This window comes from Parasteatoda tepidariorum, chromosome 4, assembly GCF_982258835.1.
Source record: "Parasteatoda tepidariorum strain Cologne lab strain chromosome 4, Ptep-v5.0, whole genome shotgun sequence".
In the NCBI taxonomy this organism is placed as follows: domain Eukaryota; kingdom Metazoa; phylum Arthropoda; class Arachnida; order Araneae; family Theridiidae; genus Parasteatoda; species Parasteatoda tepidariorum.
In genome coordinates this window covers 69,779,569-69,803,731 of record NC_141758.1, presented here as the reverse complement: position 1 = coordinate 69,803,731, position 24,163 = coordinate 69,779,569, and the positions used below count along the sequence as shown (strand labels likewise).

At 29.2% G+C, this 24,163-nt stretch overlaps 3 protein-coding genes across 11 annotated transcripts in view; 1 reads left to right on the top strand and 2 right to left on the bottom strand.

The window, feature by feature from the left end:
• The window catches only part of LOC107451983 (uncharacterized), a 117,299-nt gene extending 113,421 nt beyond the window's left edge, over window positions 1-3,878 (bottom strand). For all 9 annotated transcript variants that reach the window (XM_087161334.1, XM_087161336.1, XM_087161335.1 and 6 more), the window contains exons 1-2: window positions 3,738-3,878; window positions 3,459-3,657 (exon numbers count right to left, since the gene is read on the bottom strand). In XM_087161334.1, the coding sequence (XP_087017460.1) occupies window positions 3,459-3,657; window positions 3,738-3,769 (231 nt within the window). In that variant the 5' untranslated portion in view covers window positions 3,770-3,878. The remainder of the gene's footprint in view (window positions 1-3,458; window positions 3,658-3,737) is intronic.
• A 274-nt stretch (window positions 3,879-4,152) lies between these two features.
• Window positions 4,153-10,440, top strand: LOC107451984 (macrophage migration inhibitory factor homolog). Its single transcript, XM_016068248.4, has 3 exons — window positions 4,153-4,608; window positions 9,315-9,487; window positions 10,221-10,440. Exons 1-3 carry the CDS (start codon window positions 4,501-4,503, stop codon window positions 10,291-10,293), a joined length of 354 nt encoding a protein of 117 aa, XP_015923734.1. The 5' UTR covers window positions 4,153-4,500; the 3' UTR covers window positions 10,294-10,440.
• A 2,568-nt stretch (window positions 10,441-13,008) lies between these two features.
• Window positions 13,009-24,163, bottom strand: part of LOC107451986 (T-box transcription factor TBX10-like) — a 72,061-nt gene continuing 60,906 nt past the window's right edge. Inside the window, exons 7-8 of the mRNA NM_001323828.1 lie at window positions 23,506-23,639; window positions 13,009-13,494 (exon numbers count right to left, since the gene is read on the bottom strand). Coding sequence (NP_001310757.1) covers window positions 13,220-13,494; window positions 23,506-23,639 — 409 coding nt within the window. The 3' untranslated portion in view covers window positions 13,009-13,219. The remainder of the gene's footprint in view (window positions 13,495-23,505; window positions 23,640-24,163) is intronic.

Below are 24,163 nucleotides of genomic sequence, written 5' to 3'. Positions count from 1 at the left end.
GGGAAAATGGATCTTGAAGAGCTTATGAAAAGCATATCTTAGTGACAAATAATCACTAGGCATAATAAAAGAAGGAATATCAGACACCTGCAACACGAGGTGACCTTATGACAAGTGTTTAAAATATTCCTTCCATAAGCTAAGGTACATAAGACATTTACTCTCAAAACGAAATTTACAAAAATGAGAAACTATTGGGAAAAATTAAATGCATTATTTTTAAAGACTTAATAAATCCTAAGACAAAAAGTGTAAAATAAATAATCATAAAGAAAAACGACTTTTCTAGGGTTTTGCATGAAAAGATATAAATACTGCATGTAACTTGCAAGAATTTTGTTGATATAGTCGTAGTTAAACTTAGTATAAAATGAATATAATACCTGTAAAATTATCTTAAAATGTGTTGCAAATCCCTCATAAAATCTTTAAAGAAAGCAGATGAAAAGTCAAGGGTTTTGTCTAACAATAATGACAAAGAATAAACCACAGAATTTTCATTTTTATCTAAAAATGTCATTAGAAAATCTTGAAACAAATTTTAAGATAGACTTTATGTTGTTGCTGTTATGGCTTATCCTCCAAATGTCTGACAAGGTCCTTCAGACCGTTGACTCTAAGAAAATCGAGGATCAAAAGGGGGGATGAGCATAAGACTTAATATTATGTTATATAATGACTTTATAAATTAAAGTATAACAATAAAGTAGAAAGAAATAATTCAATATGGTTCTTTTCTATAAATTGTACATGTACAAGTAAGAAACAAAACATTAGATAAAGTCTAATCTTTTATATGGAATTATTTCATTCCACTTTATTGTTGGTATACTTTAATCTATAACAACATCTGATTTTAATGAATTATGTATACATAATATGATACATCATAGTTACTAAAATTTATGGAACATGAAAGAAATCGTGCTTAAAAAAGTTTAACAACATTGAGCAAAAATTTATAGGTTCAATAAATATATAAAATCAGGATTTACAAATTAATTCAATTCCATAATCTTCTGGGTTTTAAAAATTGGTTAAAGCTCCAAGTAGCTTTGATAAGTCCAGGGTTGTAGTGTTTAAAATTTTTTTGAATTAATCCTAGTATACTATAATAGTTATTATATGGTGGTTTCAGCAACATTGGTAATATTTGGGAAATTGATAACATTTGCAATCTATAGTTGTAGATTTAGATAGACTTTTATTTTTGTTTAATGATTGTTTTGTAATTAAGCAAATCACAAAAATGTGGAGATTGTACTTAAGGTGGATGTTTGACATAATGATGACATATGCGACTGATTTCTGTTTGCGCATATTAAGTGCCACTTCCTGGTATACATTTACTCAGAATGTATTTGCCATTTTAAGGTTCAGATTTCCCATATTTTTACCTACATCAATTTTTAGCGACAATCATAATAACCTCATTTCAGGCGTAAAAAGTTTTATGTTGAGATCAGACAATTATTGATTGGTGAACACTTTAATTTTACTTAATCTAAAAAATCGACCTAAATTGTAACATAAAGGAATTAAATTCAATATTTAGATTGATAATAATAAACAACTCATAGTTACTTCCAGTAATATACACTGAATAGATATAATATGGCTTAAATTACCAATTACAAATGAACATTACTATTAAGAAAAACCAATTAATAGTTTCAATAATTTTGGCACCATTTTTTATATGTAAAATATAATAGAAATTAAAAACTATATAAATAGAAGTATATAATGCAAGTATCATACATGATTCAGTATCTAATAATATGTCACCAATGTAAAAAAAATTTTGTTCCAGGTTTTTGACAGACAGTTTGATTCTTTTGACAGGTTTTTGATTTGTCAAGTCAAAAACCAATTTTTGACATAAAAACCCAACCTTGAATAAGATAAACATAAAAAAAATTTGAAATGTTCCAGCATCTAAACTAACATTAAAAGAATTTTTTTAAAGTTATGTTTTGAGTCAGATTTCATCATTTAATTAGTTATCATTTAGCATATATTAGCCCCATAAGTTACTAAGATTACAAATTTTTACTTAAAAATTCCTTCATCATAGAATAAATAGTATATAGGTTGCTTCATGTTCTGTTGGGAAAAATTTATTTTGATTCAAAGTAGGGTTGACAATAAGAATTCCATCATAGACAATTGAAAACATCAGTTTTTAACTACAGTATTAGTAAAGAAGCTTATTACAAGTATTTATTTTAAGGTAATAGTAAAGAAAGTAAAACAATAAAATAAGACAAAATTTTCTAAAATTAAACAAAATTATTATCTCATATTCTTTATTTTTTATATGCACATTGTAATACAATAATTAAAACAAAGATTTATATCATCAACATTAAGATTTAATTCTCAACTCTTCTAATAGTTTTTTACTCTTTATTTCAGCAAATGAAAATATTTATACTTCAAAAAGGATTAATTATAATTATAAAGTTTTAAAAAAATTATACTGCAATTAGGAACTAAAATGTAAAATATTAACTCTTAAAGAGAAAAGCTTTATGAGTTAACTCTTAAAATTATTTTAAATAAAAAAACAAAACAATTTATTAAAATAAATTCTTGTACTGCAGATTTCTGACAATATTAACTCCAATAAATATGAATGAATCTCCTTTTCTTCAGATACATCAAAGCAATTATCTTTTTCTTTACTTTTTTTCAACAACTTTTTAACATGAGACTTATTAATTTTTGTAACTAAGGAAAATGTGAGTAAAACAGCAGTAATCCAAGCTTTAGGCAAAAAAGTTTTTAGTAGTTGACCCCTGCAACATAGACAGCATCAAATTTCGGCAAATACTTGGTTTCAGTGGTTTTTTCAAGATTTCCCAATTATAATCTTTTTCAAATTGAAGGGCATAGTTAGACATTTAAAATACTAAAGGAAAATCACAAATATTATTCAGCTTTATAGCCTTTTGGAAGACAATAAAGATTTATAAATATATGGGGGAAAAATCTGCAATTCTGCTCGAAATTTTGTTCTGGTTATTAAAAATATACCTGAATGCTGTTTTGGCAGCACTATAAGACTCCCTTTCTAGTCGTTAATGCTTTGTTTACTCAAGAAAAAGAATAATTGCAGTTGCATTAAGCAAGTGATAAGTTATTAAATGTTTAATCTCTAATTTAGATTATTTAAGCTTATTAACAAGTCAAATTACAGAATAGGGCGGCTATTTATAAATAGGGATATTCCCCAATCGGTAACAACACTACATACGAGTGTCAAATACTGCAACGCATATATAAACACAAAAAGCGAAGGAAAACATCCCAATTATGCATACGCAATAAATAAATGATGTACCTACAATGGCAACAACAAAAGAAATGATCATAAGGTGATATACGACAAAAAACGTAACAGAGAACTCATATCTTTTATATAAGTTTACAAAAAAAAAAAATTCAAATTTTACTTGATGAGAGTCAAGTTTCCACTTTTCAATGGGCAATTTACAAAAATTACATTCCTCAAGGATGTGGTATTCTTTTAAATGAGCATCGAATTCGGCTTCGGATCTGGGTACAGGTTCGCCACATAATTGACAAAGCTGGATTTTTCGTTCACAATAAGCTATGTGTAAGACGAAGTTTACTGCAGCAACATTCCTTTTGCTGTAAAAAAAAAAAAAGCAAATTACCAATTCAAATGTAATATAGAATAAGAACTATCCAGTATTAAAAGCAAATATTACCAGTTTTTGCAAAATTTCTGTTCTTCCTCCATTTTTCCTAAGTTTTTGCAATTCTGACCATATCACTTGTTTACCATTTTGTTGAACATTTATTCTCAACTCTTGAAAAGTTAACTGTAAAAAGTTAGTCAAGTTCTAGACAGCTTTTATAGCTTTTTAAATGGGAAAAGCAATACGTCTAAGTTTCACTATGCACCACAAGACGACTTGCACTTCGAATTTTGAAAAAATTTAGTAACAAATGAAACCGAAACTTATAAAATTAAAGATTATGGAATCTGATCACGTGATTATATTTTGGATTCTTCTTCTTCTTGCTCAAGAATTTTTTTTTCTTAATCAAAGAAGTGTTATCTCGTCAATGAATTCCTAGCTAGATTAATTATACTTTAAAGTTGGAAAGACGAATACAAGAAATAAACTGATTATCTCATGCTTAATGTAAAATGATAATAAAATAAGAACGACACTGTAACTTTCCTTCATGTTTCAATGGAGTTCGTAATATAGAAACCGAAAAGTTGTAATCAACTGGTAGCGTTGAAACAGTTGGACATTCAAATTGAGATTAAGTTCTGAATAAAAGTTTCAGAAAGTAGTAACGAACGAGACGGATTTCGTTGTAGAGTTATAAATGCAAACATCACATCACACGAAGCAGAATTTGGAGGCTTATCAAATCCATCATTTGATTTGAAGCAAACATTATCGGTTATTCGGTTAATAAATTGATAATTTATTTTCTGTTTTGCAAGTTTTCAAAATGCCTATTTTAACTATTCAAACTAACGTCCCAAAGTCTGAAATACCTGAAGATTTTTTGAAAGTTACTGCTTCCCTAGTTGCTGAAATTCTTAGGAAACCACTTTCGGTATTGTATAATTCTAATTAACATATAAACACTTAGCTGTCGAGACTGATTTATGCAACAACAAAAAATTGGTGCTTATATTAGAAATGATATGTTTCATTTATTGTTATGATGTAATTTTGTGAATTAGTAATTTAAATTAATAATTTAACGTATGTTAAACTGAAGCTTTTAACTATTTTTTTTCTTTGTTTAAATCTTTTAACCACAATGTGTTAAAAGAGTTTTGTAGAATCTTTTAAGTGATTTTATTGCATACAATCAGATCTGGATTTACTGTGACTTGAAATTCAAACATTTACTTGGCCGAAATAGTTCTGGATGCACTCTGCACCAAATAGGTTTTTAAAAAAGTGTGCAGAGTTTTGTTCTTGGGTGTCCTTAAGGTATATCCTTGGGAGATTTCCAGGGGATATTTCCATATCATGATCTGCGGCAGAATAATTGCCAAGTCATGGACACTTTTGGCAGCGGCTCATGCGAACCTAAAAAAAAAATCACACTAAGGGACTAACTCGAAAGGTATAACTTGTAGCCGACCACCAGCATACATCTACATGTTTTGTTTTTTTTAAAAACTTCTAAGTTTAAAATCTCTTAACACCCACCTGGCGAATGTAGTTGCCATAGCAAATTACGATATGGTAATATCCCAAAGATTTCTGTACCATGTCTTTGTTAGAGTAAACACCAAGTCTTGGCAGCTTCCGGGGTGCCAAGTCTTAAGTCTTTTTGCATCATATTAATGCCATTAGGAATATTTTTTATTATATCACTTCAAAGTTAGAGATGAGGTAGAATACTGTTTTCTTTCAGATGAGGGTTTTTCACCTGTCGCACTGACAGAAATCACTGACAAAACAAATGAAATTACCTGCTCGTTTAACTTAGAATAACCTCCGGACATTTTGGTGTCTGTTACTAATTTTTACCATCTTTAATTGCAAAGAAGGGTAAAAAAAAATTTTAACTTCAAAAAAAAATATTTTTTTTTATATGAGGTTTGTCAAAAGGCAGCTTTGAGCAAGTTTCACTGTAGTGGACTAAGCACGAAACCTCCACCTAGGTTTTTTTACTGTAGAACTGCTTGTAAAAAAATAAAAAATAAATTAAAAAAACTTTTTTCCAAGTGAGTTTTTTCAAAATTTACAGCATCAATCATTGTTATTTAAACAGAGACTTCCAAACAATTAAGATAAATAAATTTTATATATTAATTGAAATGCATTAAACTTGTTTTGAAAGCATACTAATGTGCCTTTATTTCAGATGAAAAAGGGAAATATTGAATATTTTTTAATTTACATGAAATTAATAAGTTTTATTATTCAAATGTTTTTACAAGTACTTAACTTTTGATATGATTCATAAATCTTAAATGTCTGGGCAGAATGCTGTAATTTAGATTAGGAGTGCACAACCTGCAACCCCCAAAGCAGCAACCTGAGTAAAATTAATAAAAATAAAATTCGGAAATTTAAATTTCACCTTTAAGTTTTTGATGTACCCAAACTCAATGTGGTTTTTCAAGCGTTTTTTTTTTTCTTCAATGATTCACGCTACGGATTTTAGCTTAGTTTTTAATATGACAGTAAATCATCCCAATATTTTTAATACAACAGTATTATGATACATGAATTTTAGTTATGAATTTTGACGTTATTCGTCTGTTCCGATTTTCTCTGAAATCCAAGGACTTTTCGGTAGTTATTGCTGCCCATTTTCATGTAGTTTCTAAAATTACGATTTTATAAACATGTTTAAAAGTCTTAAAAGTTATGAAACGCTTTATATGTGCTAACTTCAAATCTAAATTAGTTTAGATCCTTTTTTCCGCAGTTTTTGAAATTTCTTTATTTTTAGCATGATATTATTATGAATAACGAATCTCTCATTTAGGTAACAATTTTTTGACATAGTTTATTTATACCAATTTTATAGCAAATCTATTTATTTAACAATCATTATTTTGGCAATTATTTTTACACATATCTACGAGGTTTGGGAAGTCCTTTATTTATGCCAATTTCATCATAAATATAAAGGGATATTTATAGTTTTTTTTATGTAGTTATTATATATACTATGCTTTTCCATGTGATTTATAAAATCCTGATATTTTTAATACTTTCGTTCCACAGCAAAATCGTGTATTAACTATTTAGTTAAATCGCGTATTAAAATAATCACTCTTTACAAGCTCTATTTGTGCCGATTTTAACATAAATAGAGCAATTCAATATAAGAGCTTTTGCAAACTTTTTTTTTGTGTGACCGTTATTGCTGCATTTTTACTTGTGATTTCGAATATCCTGATATTTTAACACAATGTTACAACTCTTGAAATTCAATTCGTTTTAAATTTCATTATGTAACTTAAAGAGTAATAACTAAGCCCCGGATTTTGATGACATTTGCATTTTTGGACATTTTTTGTCCTTTAGAGCATTTTTTTAGATTTATAGGGCATTTTTCTTTAAATTTTGGGGCATATTTTGCATTTTACAACATTTTTTAAGTTTTTTGTAATTTTTTTTTCAATTTTTATTATCTTTTATCAATTTTTATTATTACACTGGTTTCCAAACAATGAAGAAAATCTCTAGGATATTAACAGGTGAAGCAACATCTTTTCAAATTGAAGAATAATTGTCAGTAAGTGAGACCGTCTTTTTCAAGTACGCACCAAAAACATCAGTAGGCGTTGAAAGAAGCTTCTCCAGGTATAAAAATTTAGTTTCTGACAAGAGACGCTTGTTTACATTTCAAAATATCAAAAAACATTTAATAATCCAATTTAATTCTGATATTTAGTAATATTATGAGATGGAAGTTGTTATATTCTTTAAAGTTTTTATACAAAATGAAAATGTTTTGGAGTCAATATATTTTCCTTTTTTTTGTTATTTTAGGATATAAAACATATATTTCAAACTTTAATGAATGTAGAACAAGTATCGCATTGCTTTATAATTTTTGAAATGACTCATAATAATTTTAAAGAGTAAAACATTGTTTTAGTTCAATATTTTTACTTTATTTAAGTATGTCATAAGGCATTTTTACCGCAATTTTCGCATTTTTAAGGGCATTTTTTGCACTTATTAAGGGCATTAATTGAGATTTTTTAGGTCATCAAAATCCGGGCTCTAGTAATAACATATCTTAGAAAAAACGACACCTTCCCATAGAAAATAAATAAGCAAGATGTGTAAGTTTATATTAAACGCGATCCCTTTTTGCAGAAAAATAATTCAATACACGTGCCTATTTCTTCAGTCCTATGAACATGTAAAAGTTTAACGCATACCCAACCTATTCTTTTTCGTTGTCACATGATTTAAAAATCACATTGCGATTCGTACTTTATGCATTTTAAAAATCATATGTTTTGAGTCTTCTCGCAATTTAAAACACACACATCATAATTCGTATTCACACAATCTAAAAATCACATTTTGTATTAACATTAACGATCAATGCTAATATGAAATAATTAAATGCCTAATTTTGTTCTCGTGGTACCAAATTTTTCTTTATATTGTTGCAGAAATTGGATTAAAATCAAACAAAAATCGGAAGTCTGCTAAAAGTTATGAAAGAGCGGAAAAGCAGAATTTGTTTTCTTTTACATTTGGTTGAAATAAAAATAATCAAACATTTTTAATATGTTACCAAATGAAAATTTAAAAACACGCATTTGAGTTTCCTTTAGGGATGTAAGGAATAGTGATTTAGACAAATACTGAATATTCAGTGCAAGAAAAGCAAAATCATCAATTAAATTTTAAAAGCATTAATAAATATTAATTTTTATAGAAATAAGTTTAGTCATCATTGAAAAATCATCAAAACTTAGCTGTTTTATTGGTAATTTTGTAAAGGGAAAAAGAAGATTAATAGAAATACATAAGACCTAATGAGTGATACCTTATTGACGAGTACCATTTGACGGATTTCGTCAATTATCTTTTTTTTTATTTGGTAGTGACTGCTACTGATTTCATTATTTTTATTTATTTTTTAACGTGATAATGATTTACGAAATGAGATAAGGAAATAATCGATGCGTTTTCTTTCCTATAAAATCCAGGAGTATCGTCCATAATATTAAAATAACAACAAAAAAATTACATTTTCAATTGTAAAAATTATGTACAATTTTATTTTGTCCAAATAGGGTTTTTTGTTAACAATACATTTTTGTTACTTTATCAATAGCATATATTTGTTATTAAACATGATAGAGAGATTTTTTGCAGAAAGCCAGAGGGCTTTCATGCAATACAAAAGAAATTATTAACTGCAAAAGAAAATCTTTTTATAAGTGATACAAAATTAATTTAATGAGTAATAGAAAAAAGTTGGCCTTGTAATGACAAATTTTCCACAGACTACTTCACTATAATTTATATAATGTATATTATATTTATTCGCAAAAAAAAAATTAAAAAAAATGCTTTTTTTTATCATTTAATAGTATCTTTGAAACTAAATAATAATTAAACAGGAATAATACTCTGTTTTGAGAATAGAATAATGTTTTTGTTATCTAAAAATTTTCGATTCTTCTATAGCTCCGGTTTTATTCTGGGCCTAAATTTTATTCATTTTCTGCTAATCTTTGTTCCTTTGAAGTTTTTTCATTTATTTTGCATGTTTATATAAATTTTTCTTGCTATCCTAATTATTAGTTTCCATTTCAGTATGTACTTGTTCAGATAAATCCAGATCAACTTTTGTCATGGGGTGGAGGAACTGGCCGTTGTGGCCATGCAGAACTTAACAGCATTGGTAATTTAGGAAAAGAGGAAAATATTGCTCTCTCCAAACAGCTCTTTAGCCATTTTGAAAAAACACTGAAAATACCTTCAGATAAGTATGTATACTTAATATTTTTAAAAAAATTTTAAAACTGTTTTTACTTGTTTACTATCTTTTTTTTTCTTTCTTTTTTTTACTGCCCTAAATAAGTTTGTGAAAAGGCAAATATTGATTTATTAATCATTATTATTATTATTTCAAATCATTGCTTCTATAGGCAAAGGAAAATGATATTCTGAGCTGTCCAAAATAAATTTTTGAAATAGACTAAACATGTATAAGAGTTGAAACAAAATGTAAATTATCACTTAAATTATCATTCTCAGTTTGACAGAAAACTACTGTGGATGTTTTTTATTTTATAACTGTCGTTGAACAGTCGACTCAATTTTGAATTTGTGGTTACCAAAGTTCAATGCTGTAGCCTTATAATTTTAAACCCAATCCAGAAGACAAGAGAACTCCTAGATCAAATATTGGGAGGAGTATGGCATGTTCAATATCCTCTGGTGAAATTTTTAGTTGATTAACGAATTCAGATTAAGAAAAATTATGTTTTTACAAAACATGGGAAGGAAGATAACTTAAGCAAAGATGCTACAATACATAAAAAAATCTGTCAGAAATGTAAAAGGAAAATTACATTCTTGTGCTAAAGTTTAGCTGTAAAGTATTTTTAGATCTTAGTTATACAAAATATTTATTTTTGCTATCTGATCATTGCAACTACATGTGTGCCTTTTACTAGAATTCTCTTTCATTATTTTAATTTTTTATTTTATTTTTAGGATGTACATTAAGTTTGAGGATCTGAAGAAAGAGAATGTTGGTTATGCTGGAACTACATTTGCTGGAATGTAAATTTGACGACTTATGACTTAGACTGGATCTTCATTTGTTGAAATATGAAATTGATGAATATTGTTTTGTTAATTAATTTTGCCATTTTCTTTTTTTATGTTAATTTTACCTTTTTCTTTGATACCAAATAAATTAATTTATTTTCTATCTGTTTAAGTTCTTTCTGGAAATGCCTTTCCTTGAAAGAAATCAGGGATGGCAAGATTCTTCCTTAGTAGGGGGGAAAAAATGCCAAATGAAATAGTTTTTTTTAAACTCAAATTCAAGAAACTCTTTTTAGAAAAGAAATTACAAATATTAGAACAATTTTCTAAATTAGTTATTAATTCAAATCTCATTTAATTAAGAGAATTGATTTCCAAGTTTTTTATTTTATCATGTTAAAACAAAATTAGCATCTTAAATCACTAACAAATACCTTGATTTTTTTAAAAAAATTCTAATAAAAATTTAACCAATTTAGAAAGAAATTTTATTAGTAATTTTTTTTATAAATAATTTGAATTGAATGCATAAAGACAAACAATTCTGTATTCAGTTAATAAATAAGTACACATAATTTACTTAGATATAAGTGTGCTTACTTATTGTGGAAAATAAGAGCATCATGAACTCCAGTTAAAATAATATGGATGTTATATAGACAGTAATTCTATACAAACCTAAAATAAATATTTTTTTAAAAAAGTTAATGGGAAAAACTAATTACAAGTGTTTATTAAATGTTATGTATTTAGACAGTTTTTGTTATTGCTAAACAATTGGTCAATTTTAGTTTTCACGTTTTTTCCAGTGCCCTTAGCAACAATTTTTCTTTGGCCCCAGTTGGACTCAAAATTAGCACAATATGGGTTCTATGTGAATATGCACCGAGGAACTAATATTGGGATGTCAATATTTTTTAATATTGGTCCTATGTAGGAGTCTTTATGGGGCCTATATTGGCTGATTAATGAATATAAAATATCTAGTGAATCATATAATGCTATATTGATCCCATATTGGCTGTAAAGTGGCAATTCTATCTAGGGCTGATACCGGGAAAATAACGACTCTTTGAACCGTTATTGAGCCAAGATTCGTGAGTATTGATCCTGTGAGGGCCCAAGTTATTTTGCTGCTTGGAGAAATCCGAACCCTGAAAATAACATATTGCACTAGTTGTTAGAGACCTTTTCCCCTGATGATGACCATTCAGTTTTTTAAATTTATATTTTATGAACTAATATAAGTTTATGTTGAAAATACATTTCCTGGAAATAGTTACATAACAGATTCAACTTTTATTTGTTTAAATTACATCAGGAGTTACAAATTAGGTAGTATTTGACTAGGGCAGAAAATACCAATTTCTGGACCGATCAGTGAGAACTAGGGAGGGATTAAAATATTTTAAAACTAATTAATTTGTTGATAAAGCTTAAAAGTGATTCCTAATAAAAAGCAAAATGCATTCCAATTACATTAGACATAACTTGTTTAGATGTTTTTAATCCATTCTTTGCTTTTCTTGACTAATAAAGATTGTTCAGCAGAGTTAAGAAATGCTTTTAATCTACCTTACTTCTATTTTTTCAGGAATATTATTTTAAAAAAATAGTTATAATAGAACTCTTTGTAGACTAACATGATTTATAACCCATCACAATACCCATAAATTGAAATGATTGCAATAAAAATAATGTTATTTAGTGCAGAGAAAAAATAAGTTGATGAACAAAATCGATATTTTACATTTTATTGTCTGTCGTTAGAATAAAAATGTGACAGATATTTTAGTACAAAATTTAGGTGCCAGTTTTAATATTCAATTTGGAGATTTTGTCTTAATAAAATTTTTCTCTTGTGTATTTCATTGAGTGGGTGACAAAAATAAAGTTTTTATTTTTCAATAGATGTATTCAAGAAATAAACTTAACAAGCTTGAATTTCTTTATCCAAACGCAGAAGTAATTTACAGAGTATTCTATAATCACCACCCATAATATGTGTCTATAGAATCTTTGTCAACAAAAAGTATGCTCATTAGGCATCCTGAATCAATATTTAAGCTTGGGAAAAACAAAATAGCTTTTAAAGTTAAACGAATCACTGGGAAAGGAGGGGAGGAAACCATGAAAATCTGTTTGGTTGCTAAAGATAAGTTAACAGGCGATTATTGCAAACACTTCCAAGTTTAGTCGGGCAATGAAACTATTTTTATTGTTTTTTCCTCTCGTCTTCATTATTTTCATAACCTTCGAAAGAGTAAGGATTTGGGGTATCTTTTCCACTAATATACAGAGTATTCGTAAATGACCAGACTTTACTCCAGACATACCAGACAAATGACCAGACATACTTTTCAATGAAGTATTAGGGATCACAAATAATTGTTTAAGCAAGGGGGAAAACAAAAACGCGTTTGAAATCTAACAAATTACTACTGAGGAAGGCAGAAATAAAAATCTGATGGTGTGAGAAAATTGTAAAGTGAAAGTTGCTAACACCTCTAAGTTAAAATCAGGCAACCAAACTGCTTTTGTTTTTCATTCCACCTTCGCTAATTATTCGACATATTTAGATAACATTTGTATTTTCTACGTTTAAGTATTGATTTGTGACCTCGCATGCATATACCATCACAGTAGTTTACGATTATGAGAACATGAAGTGTAACAAATAAAGTAGGGTTAATTGAACTCCGAAACCACTATTAAAGAAATAAACTTTAACTGAGATCAATAATATAAACTTTATTCAAATAACATACAATAAAGAAAGCATACTGTACAAAACTGTTCATGAGCAGATATGTTTTTCAAATATTCGCTTAGCTGAACATTTACAAATATTTTATATTGCACATAGCAGTGTTCTCTTATATAATAGTTTGTGAGCAATACCGGAATTCATCAAATGACTGCATCAAAGTGAATATAATTTTTCATCTGGATGCATACTCATTTTGTTTTGGGCGTGAGCTAGAATAAAGACTATAGCTTTGGCTTGCGTTATAGCCCGTATAAGGGATTGTAGGTCTCGAGTAAGGAGTTGTACGAGATTTCATTTGATATAAGTAGTTGTCATATGTCGGTGTATATGAGCACACATCACTATGGTAAGGCTGAGAAATGGGACAAGTTTGTTGATTAGGAACATGGATATTGCTGCTGAGTGCTCGGTTGAAAATAGATCCAGAAAGCTGATCAACTTCTTCATCTGGAAATAAATAACACAAATGTTAACTATTTAATATCTTTACAGCAAACACATAATCAATTTCCTAACTACTTGATCAAAAAACAAATTATTTGCCTCCAGAGAAACCATGAAAAATTGGAGATAGGTCTGTGATGTTTTGGGCGTGTTTATTATTATTATGATAGAGTAGTGATCTCTCCCTTAGGTGACCATAAACCATTATGTGAATTTAAATATTCTGGATTTTAAGATGCTGCCTTTCTGTCAATATTCATGATGATTAGTGAATATTTTTAAAAAAATTTCTGTCGATACCTTTATTTTTCAAGACGATAACAGCTAAGTTCATCGAGCAGAAAGAATGTGTGACTGGTTTTTATAAACACTCCCACACTCAATTACGTCTCGATTAGTCGACAGAATAACTTGAAAAAATCTGCTTCATTCTATGAAAAAGCGGGGAAAATGTCGAAATTAGTATTCTTTCAATTTGGAGATTTGCCGGAAGAAATCCTCAGGGAGAGGCTTAAATCGAATGTAATGTACCGGCAAAATCTTGGGACTCATTCACTTTCTTTGTTTAAGCTTAAGTTGCGTTTGAATGATAATTATGCGGATGTTCTTTGCTGACTGAACTTTGACTACAAGAATGTTTGATAACAGATCCTCATAGTTTGATACTATTATAAATTTGTTGAATGAAAAGGAAAGAAAAAAAAGCTTTTCTATATTTTTATTTGAAATATAGAACAAGGTCCTTTTCATCTGTCTTTGATATCATCTCTGCGAATGGATTCAGTGGATGTAGAGTTAAATAGATCAGGACAAATTTTAAAATGTGACACGTTGTCTTTGTTTTTCAACTAATAAAGGCCTAAAATGTGGTCATTGTGATGAGACCGTACGAAAAAATGCTGGTTCGTTCCACCGAAAAACCCTCTATGAAGGCTAGTTTTCTTTTTTTTTTTTTATAACTGTCGTTGAACAGCCGACCCAATTTTATGGGTTTACACATACTAATGTTCAACTCTGTAGCCTTGTAATTTTGAACCCAATCCAGAAGACAAGGGAACTCCTGGACCGAGTATTGGGAGAAATTTGCCATCGTGGAGGACTTTTTGATGGAGTTAACCTGCATTTGCGTTACATGGAGAGGAAGACCACGGTTAGCCTGGCGGTAAGGGGATTCTAACCCATGATCCGCCTACCACTGAGGATATTTCACGTCAGCACTGTGGTCGGTGTAAGCCGGATCCGGAATTCGTATCGACTGGGATTCGAAGGCGAACGCTCTATCCCCTGAGCCATCGCGGCTCATGAAGACTAGTTTGTCCCAATTTTTTGATTTGAGTTCAAAATTACAAGGAGTTGATCATTGATAGTCGTAAATTCAGAATTGAGTCGGCTGCTTAGTGCCGGTTATATTATTTATGAAATATACAGTACGCACAAATGAGCAAAATATTAGGAGGGACTCCATTTTTAAACTAGATTCTTTTCCCAAAATTAAAAAATAATTTTCTTATTCTAATTTTCTAGTTTGTAAACTAAGTTCATTGCACTGTTTACACATTAAATTTTTGCTTAAACAATGAAATCTAATATATACAGTGAGTTTCTTGCACATTTTTTATCGCTACAATTGGTTCTTAAATAGACTTCATTTCATACATAATTGAAATTATGACTTTAACCTATTACATGTACAAAAAGTGCGTATCTGAAAAGATAGATAATATTTTTTAGCCTAAGAAACGGGCGAGGTTTCATAGAACGATTGAGACAAAAGTAAACTTTTTTTTTTCTTTAATAATTTGCCGCATCCTACGCTAACATCTGTCGCACAGTTCCGTCTTTTTCTTATATTCTTCACAAAAAATGATAAATATGGGATGGGAATTTCCAAAGGCATTTTTCTTCTTAATGAATTTATTTATCAAAAAATAAAAAGTATTATTGCAGGATTTTTATATTGAAATGCAAAATGTGCCTATTTTGCATTCCCTGGCCTTATTATTAGACGCACTATAAGATTCTATGTAAAATTATAATTACTAGTTGATACTATACTCGGGTACTGTTTTTACTCGGATGAAACCGGTTTGCATTTGTTTGCGCTCCGGTATCAATTGATTAACATTGTAATGCAATAATTTAAAATTAAATACAAATAGGAAGTATATAAAAAAAATCTAGATAAAAACCAATTACATGTTTGTTTAATTGTAAAAGTATTGCATATAAACTCGCGCAAATCGTATAATTATTAAATAAAACTACAGCACGTCTAATAATTTGATCTAATTATTATAATATACTATTATAATGCTTGATATAATAAATATTCTATATTTATATAATATATCGTTAAGTTCATATTATATATTGTCTAATTTAACCGATTGATACACCAAGGGCGGCGCCAGCAGGGGAGGGGCAATTGCACCCCTGTCGGGCATGGCCAGCCCCCCCCCCCTCATCATGAAAATTTTAATGTCTCATCAGGAAAACAGTCTGGTCACATTTTTTTCTAAATTATGTCAAAAATTCAATTACAAATGCCTAATAAAAAATTTTGTAGTTGACTTTTTAGTTTTTATTTATTTATTTTTAAGAATTCGAAACAAAAATTAGTAACATATATTGGATACACTAACGTAAACAAGTGCAAACCGGTTTCAGTCACATGACAACAATAAAGCTGTGAAGTATCACCTGATAATTAAGATTTTACATAGAATCTTATAGTGAGTCGAATAAATTGGCCAGGGACTGTATATTCTATTAATATTAAAATATCAGCACGGGGTTTTATGACGCAATAATCTTTCATGCTTCCCATTTGTTATTTTTATTGTTTTTTTTTAAAAATGTATTGTTTTAAAAAATATATTGTATTTTTAATAAAACTAGAATTATATATTAAATAATATTCTGAAAGCTTCTTTATTTCACGCTTGTTTCTTAACTTTTTTCTTAATTTCAGAAATGAATCTTTGTAATGTTTAACAATATTTAAGAATTACCTGAAAAGAAATGTCTTACATTATTAATATCTCAATAGGTTTTTTAATTGTTTAAGTTTTTAATTTTTGAAAAAGAGGCCACATATCTTAAAAAAATAGCCTTTAATAAAAATGCCCCAACTGGCCACTGACGAGGAACAAAATTTTCTAATTTTGCGTTGAATATAGCCATTGATATTGTGATAAATTATTTTGCGAAAGTTTTCATTTTTAAAATCCTTTTCCTTTTCAGCAAGTTAACAAAGTGTTCATTTTTTTTTTTAATAACTATGTGATAAATAAATTTTACTATTGCAATTCAAAATAGCTCTTTTTATTATTTTTTATTTACTAGAATTAACTAAAATGGAGCTTCACATTCAATTTATGTAAAATTTATTGAATAAATTTTTGGTTTTTATTTTGATTCAATTTTCTTACTTTATAAATAAATACACACTCTGTTTCAAGTAAATATTGAGATTCATGAATAATAACTAATATTGGATTTTACTTCACCAGTGATGCTCATTCATTCTTCACATGATTTTATTTGTTATTCAATAGTTTAAAAAGAAAATATTATTACTGTTTCTCAAAAAAAGAAAAGTAAGAAAATTCTCTACTTTATTTTTGCAGATTATCCTTAACTAAACTCATTATTGTTTTTTAATTCAAGCTGTTTAGTTTTTAGAAATGCTTCGTTATCAAATGGAAACTAAAGTTTATTTCCTCTCATTTTTCGAACAATTATTTGTTTATCAGAACGATTTTTGAATCCTTTGTAAGCATAGTTCAAATTTAAACTCCTCTTATAAGCATCCTTCCTCACCCTTGGTGGCTACTTAACATTTAAATAACAATAAAAGCGAAAGTTAACGAGACAAAAGGTTAAAATGATTAACAACAAAGAAAGGTATAAAGACGTAAAGGGGAAGTGAGGAAAATGAGGTTATTTAATAGAATAAAAAAATTACTAACTATTAAAAAAAAATTACTGTTGGCAATTAGCAAAATTTACACAAACTTTGTTTATAATCCCTGGATAAAAGCGTGTTTTCCGATGATGACGAATTAAGCAACGGTAACCTGTTTCCCAAAAAGAGAATTTTGAGTAAGTCTAAAACGGCAGAGCAATAAAGAAAATCTCAATCAAAATTTCAAAGCAAATTTTGACCAGTGTCAATAGTATCTTCATCGTAAAACTAGTCCCTCCCTTCTCAAACAGTGGTATAAAATAGTGATTTCTTTATTGTTATTATTACTATTATCATTTAGAGTAATGGAATCGAATTGAAAAAATAACAAGTAAATGAAGCAGTGTATGCAGCTTTATATTGCGAAAAAAAAGAAGAAAAAAAGAGATCTATCGTTCTGTTTTAGGAAAGCAGACTCTTTTCCTCCAGTGCTTTTAATGAAAGGAAACAAATCCTTAGCAAGTGTGGTATAAAAAGCTGGTATTTCATTTTATTTTATTTTATAACCGTCGTTGAACTGTCGACCCAAGCTTTTGAGTTTACGACTACTAATGTTCAACTCCGTAGCCTTGTAATTTTGAACCCAATCCAGAAGACAAGGAAACTGCTGAATCGAGTATCGGGAGAAATTTGCCTTCGTGAAAGACTTTTTGAGGGAACTAACCCTCATTTGCTTTACATACAGAGGAAGATCACATGAACCTCACACGGTTAGCCTGACGGCAAGAGGACTCTAACCCATGATCAGTCTACCACTGAAGATATTTCACGTCAGCACTGAGATTGGTGCGAGCCGGATGCGGAATTCGTATCGACTGGGATTCGAAACCAGTTCACCTCATTGGAAGGCGAACGCTCTATCCCCTGAGTCATCGCTGCTCAAAAAGCTGGTATTTTATAACCGTCGTTGAACAGCCGACCCAATTTTATGAGTTTACGACTACTAATGTTCAACTCTGTAGCCTTGTAATTTTGAACCCTATCCAGAAGACAAGTGAACTCCTGATTCGAGTATTGGGAGAAATTTGCCTTCGTGGAGAACTTTTTGATGGAGCTAACCCGCATTTGAGTTACATGGAGAGGAAGACCAGGAGAACCTCTCACGGTTAGCCAGACGGTAAGGGGACTCTAACCCATGATTCGTCTACCACTGAGGATATTTCACGTCAGGACAGTGGTCGGTGCAAGCCGGATGCGGAATTCGTATCGACTGGGATCCGAACCCGGTTCGCCTCATTGGAAGGCGAACGCTGTATCCCCTGAGCCATCGCGGCTCAAAAAGCTGGTATTGTAAGAATTTGACTTTTATTGTTATATTATTATTATTTCGAGCAATAAAATCGAATTGAAAAGAATAAGAAATAGATAAAAAAGAGCATGTAGCTCTACATTGCGAAAAAAAACCTTAACGTTCTGGCTTAGAAAAACAGAATCTTTTTCTCCAATGATTTAAAAGGAAGGGAGCAAATCCTTAGCAAGTGTGGAAGCCGGTATTGTAAGAATTTGGCTTTTTATACGTGAATTATGGTGTTTCTCTTTAGTTTGACAGAATATGAATCACCCTTATGCCAGAAGATCAAAAAAGAAGAACTTGTTCATTAAGCGCCTAGAATTCTCTTGACATCTCTAGATGTCGCTAATGGGGCTTCACCTTGCGAACATTCATTAGATTGCGGTATGCGTGAACATTTGGTTGACTTGTGACGTGATGTATTGTGTCGTGTGCACTTAATGCTGGATCACGGTAAACTTTTATTCCTTAGGGGGTACCAAGGGGGCAAGTCACTATGGCTGTTATAGAGGGAGCTCTTTTTCTTAAACATTTGATACGATTTTGTAACTTTAAAACTGTAGATTAGATTTAAGAAATAGTTTTGATTATTCAGGAAGGTATTTTATATATATATATATATATATATATATATATATATATATATATATATATATATATATATATATATATATATATATATATATATATATATATATATATATATATATATATATATATTTGGGGGGGAGTGGTGCAGCTTTTAAAATCATTTTTGGTAGAGGATATTTTTCCATATAAATTTATTACATAATCATAATCATTAAATTACGTAAAATAACAAATAACAGAAGCACACATTCAACTAGTGGTTTTGTCAGAGAGGGAATCTTTTTTAATGGAAAATAAATTTTAAAATCCTATTTTTTTCCTCCTCTTTTTTGGTGGGGGGCTACTTTTTCTTCTCTTTTTTTTTCGGGACTACTTTTGAGCAACAATATTAAAACTTTTCAGTATTTACATATTAAGAGAAGCACGTTTATAATTAACTTGAACTAAAACATTAGCTTTAATTTATTTTTAAGATGCTTAATACTTTTTTTAGAAGGTTATAATTTTGATAATTTCTATTAAATCCTAATTATATCCGAAAAGATATTTGAGTTCTCAAAGAAATTTAAGTTTTTCAGTCTAACAAATCCTTGTTTCTTGTAACTGTCTTGTTTCTTGCAAAAACATTTTCTCAAAAAAGATAGAACTGATGCATTTTGCGTATATTACTGGTTTAAAGTCTTTAATTTTGACAGAAGAATTAAATTCTTTGGTATCAGTTTATTAAAAATTGGAAAGTAAATGTCAACATTAACGAAAAACTATCTTAAGAGGCCCTTGCTCTCCCGACCCAACTCAACTGTGGAAGGGGTGAAGACGAGGAGGGAAAATCCCAAATATTCTTTTAATAATCTTCATTTTATTTTCACAAATGAACTAATGATGGATATTTACTCTATTTGGCGCTGTCTTTCGATACACGTAAAATATAAGGCCTCCACTCAATCATAATTTGAGATATAAGGCGTACTGTATTTCAGATTCTCTGTTAGTTTTTTCTCACAAAATTATGCCAATACAATTCTGCATTCTTTAGTTTTTGAAAGATATTTAAACAGTAAATAATTACCAGTTTTAAAGTTTTGATAAGCATTCTTTATTTTTATACGATTAACATTAAAGGAAATTTTTTAGCATAATCTAAATAGCTTTTCATCAATTTAAGCTGCAATAAGATTAGATTTTAAAAAATAAGAAAAATTCAGAACCATGCACAATTAAATTGCTCACTCAAAACCATAAATCGCATTATTTTATTGCTTTAAAGTTTTTAGGAAAAATTTATGGAAGTTCTAAAAACTACCAAGTGCCATTTCCTCTGATTTAATAAAACGACCCCTTTATTTTTGACCTTTTTTAAAAGTTATTGTGCTGTCTAATAATATTATACCACCAAGTATTAACAGGTACAAAAAATATCGGAAAACACAAATTAAAAATTTAATCTAGAATCTGCGATGGCGAAAGTAGAGGCAGAAGAAAAGGCAGAGATAGAACAGGGCAGAAGACAAAGATTTTCCCTGTCATTATACAAAGAGGAGAATTAGAAGCAAAATAAAGAGACCTGTAGATTTTGAAAAGTTTCATAGAATTACTTCACTTAAATAAGTAATTCTTATGCTTCCCGATTATTTTAGAATTTTATTAACTGTTGACAATGATTGTTTCAAATTGTTCTGTAGAAAAGTCGAAAGGGCACAAAACCAGCCGTTATGTTTGAGAATTGATGTCCTTACAGTTCAACAAAAAAACACTGAAAAAAAAAAGCCACGAAAAATACAGCATCCGAAAAAACCACAAGAAAAAAAAGCGACGCGAAGTTGGACCTGAATTAATCAAATATTGAGGAACTTATTAAATATTTTAATTATTTAAATATTAATTTAATTGCATATCGAAATATTTTTAATATTATATAAAAATTAATTTTATTATAATATTTTTTAATTATTTAAATATTGATGAATTAATTAAATATTATATTAACCATAATTAATATACAATGGTTAACTTGAAGTTGGCGGAAAATGTTTTTTCCACATTCATACTTTTTAATATGTTTACTTCATATTCTCACTAGGGGGTTAAGCCCCTGTTCACTGCCCCTTACCTACCCCGATGATTGCTTCGCGTTAATAGTTGTTTCTTGGCACAAAACAGTTTTTCTGTGAAAGCTAAATTTTTCGCTTAAAATCTATGTGCTATAAGTAAGGCCCGGATTTTGATGACATTTGCATTTTTTTGCATTTTATGCATTTTTGGACATTCTTTGTCCTTTAGAGCATTTTTTTGAGATTTATAGGGCATTTTCTTTAAAATTTTGGGGCGTATTTTGCATTTTAAGGCATTTTCTAAATTTTTTGTTAAATTTTTCTAATTTCTATTATTTTTTATAATTTTTTATTATTACACTGGCTTCCAAACAATGAAGAAAATTTCTAGGATATTAACAGGTGAAGCAACATCTTTTCAAATTGAAGAAGAATTGTCAGTAAGTGTGACCGTCCTTTTCAAGTACGCACCAATAACATCAGTAGACGTTGAAAGAAGCTTCTCCTGGTATAAAAATTTGCTTTCAGACAAGAGACGCTCGTTTACATTTCAAAATATTAAAAAAAAAATTAATAATCCACTGTAATTCTGATATTTAGTAATATTATGAGATGGAAGTTGTTATATTCATTTAAGCAGGGCCGTGTTAGTGGCAAGCAGGGCCCCCGGGCACAGAAATGTTTTGGCTGTAGCTTGGCTGTAGCTAAAAATCGAACTAAAAAACTTTACATACAAATTACAAACAAAGCATTTTTAAGATATGCAATAATTTTAACTAACTTAAACATATTTTTATTACCCCTAAACACTCAATGAAAAGCATTAAAAAAAGTATTTTTAAACGTGTGGTCCTAAATAAATAATTTAGGATCCCTATATGCATTATTTTTTTTTTTTTTTTTTTTTTGAAATTGAGATTTGAGATACTAACCATCAGTTGCAATCCTCAAATAATGGAATAATTTTGAAAAACCAAGAAGCTAATAAAAAATAATTAAATTAGAAAAACTTAAGGGTATAACAAATAAAAAAATAATTCTGAAAGTACGAATTATTTCGTCCAACTATTAAAAAATTGGTTATTTAAACATCTTTCAATGCACATCAGACACAATCAGTTTAAAAGTTGCTGTCCCATTGTGCTCTGCAATTCTAAACTCTTTCAATTATTACTTTATTTAACTCATTATAAATACTAAACAGAGTGGGTGGTGGTCAAGCATATTTAGAGACATTGACTTAAAGAGTACCGAAAAACTTCATTTTAACGTAAAAAAATAAATTTCGGTTGACTTTTTAAAATGTTCAAAGTATTGGTGTTTACATGATAAACAATCACTATTGATAGAAAAAAAATGCTCACTTTTTACACGAGAATATATTTATTTTAAAAATTTTGCGGTGTTGTTTAGTCATATTTTTTTTTTAAATTCAATTTATGAAAAATTAGATTCTCAAGGGCCCCCCTGAGTGGTTGAGGCCCCCGGGCACTGCCCGGGTGTGCCCATGCGTAAAAACGGTACTGCATTTAAGTTTCTATACAAAATGAAAATGTTTTGGAGTCAATATATTTTCCTTTTTTTTGTTATTTTTGGATATAAAACATATTTGTCAAACTTTAATGAACGTAGAACAAGTATTGCATTGCTTTATATTTTTTGAAACGACTCATAATAATTTTAAAGAGTAAAACATTGTTTTAGTTCAATATTTTTACTTATATTTAAGTCGCGTCATAAGGCATTTTTAGGGCAATTTTCGCATTTTAAGGGCATTTTTTGTACTTTTAAGGGCATTTTTTGCAGTTCATAAGGGCATTTTTTGCACTTTTTAAGGGCATTAATTGAGATTTTTTAGGTCATCAAAATCCGGGCTCTAGCTATAAGGAATTCTATTTATTCTTGTGCCCCCTCCCCTAACTTCACCGTCCAACATCCTTCCCTTTAAATTAAATGTTTATTTTGAGCCAAATTTGATTGGAAAATAGTAATGACAGCTCGGAGTGTCTTCTCCTGAGTCCGGTTTTTTTTGTGTTTTTAGTTACAATGTCAAATTTGCGACTTCAATGGAATTCTGAGTAATTATAAAAATAAAACTTATGAAAGATAAATACCTTTTTCAACTTTGCCATATGTCGGAGACTGGTTTACACTGAGCAATTGTAAAGAGCTTGGTCTGTGTTGATTTCTCGCCCTTTGTTGTGGAGGTACGTGGGCTAACATTTCTACTACATTAGGAGGCAAAGACCTATGGAATAATAATAATAATCTCATTAGTTCAATAATATTTTAGGGGCAAAAGCTTCATATAGGGTCAATCGGAATTAATAAGGCATTCAAAATAATGTGGATTACGCGAGACTAGGTGTTTTGTAGTCACCGTTCTTAATATTAGATTTTAGAATTCTTGTAAAATGAAGTGAAAATGCACACTAGGGATCGCAAACCAGTGTATAAGCAATGAAAAAAAAAGAAGGAAATATTAAAGCTTGACAAAGCATTATCGAGAGAGGCCAGATTTAAAATATCAAAATCTGTTTGGTTAACAAAGTAAATTGAAAGTAGATAAAAGGCGATTCTTGAAATCTCCTTCAAGTTTCGCACTACAATCAATTTAATTTTGATGTTTTAAACCCCGTTTTTCGTAGTTATTATAAAATAGATTTTGATAAATATTTTTTAAATTTCCTTAAATATTAATTTGCGACCTTTAACACTAGAAAGACTGAAATACCTATATTGCCCAAAAGCAGATAAAATGACTGCATTGTG

Coding starts and splice junctions, on each gene's coding strand:
- LOC107451984 (XM_016068248.4), top strand. CDS start 4,501: ATGCCTATTTTAACTATTCAAACTAACGTCCCAAAGTCTGAAATACCT. Junction 4,609..9,314: donor TTCTTAGGAAACCACTTTCG/GTATTGTATAAT, acceptor TTTCCATTTCAG/TATGTACTTGTTCAGATAAA. Junction 9,488..10,220: donor CTGAAAATACCTTCAGATAA/GTATGTATACTT, acceptor TTTTATTTTTAG/GATGTACATTAAGTTTGAGG.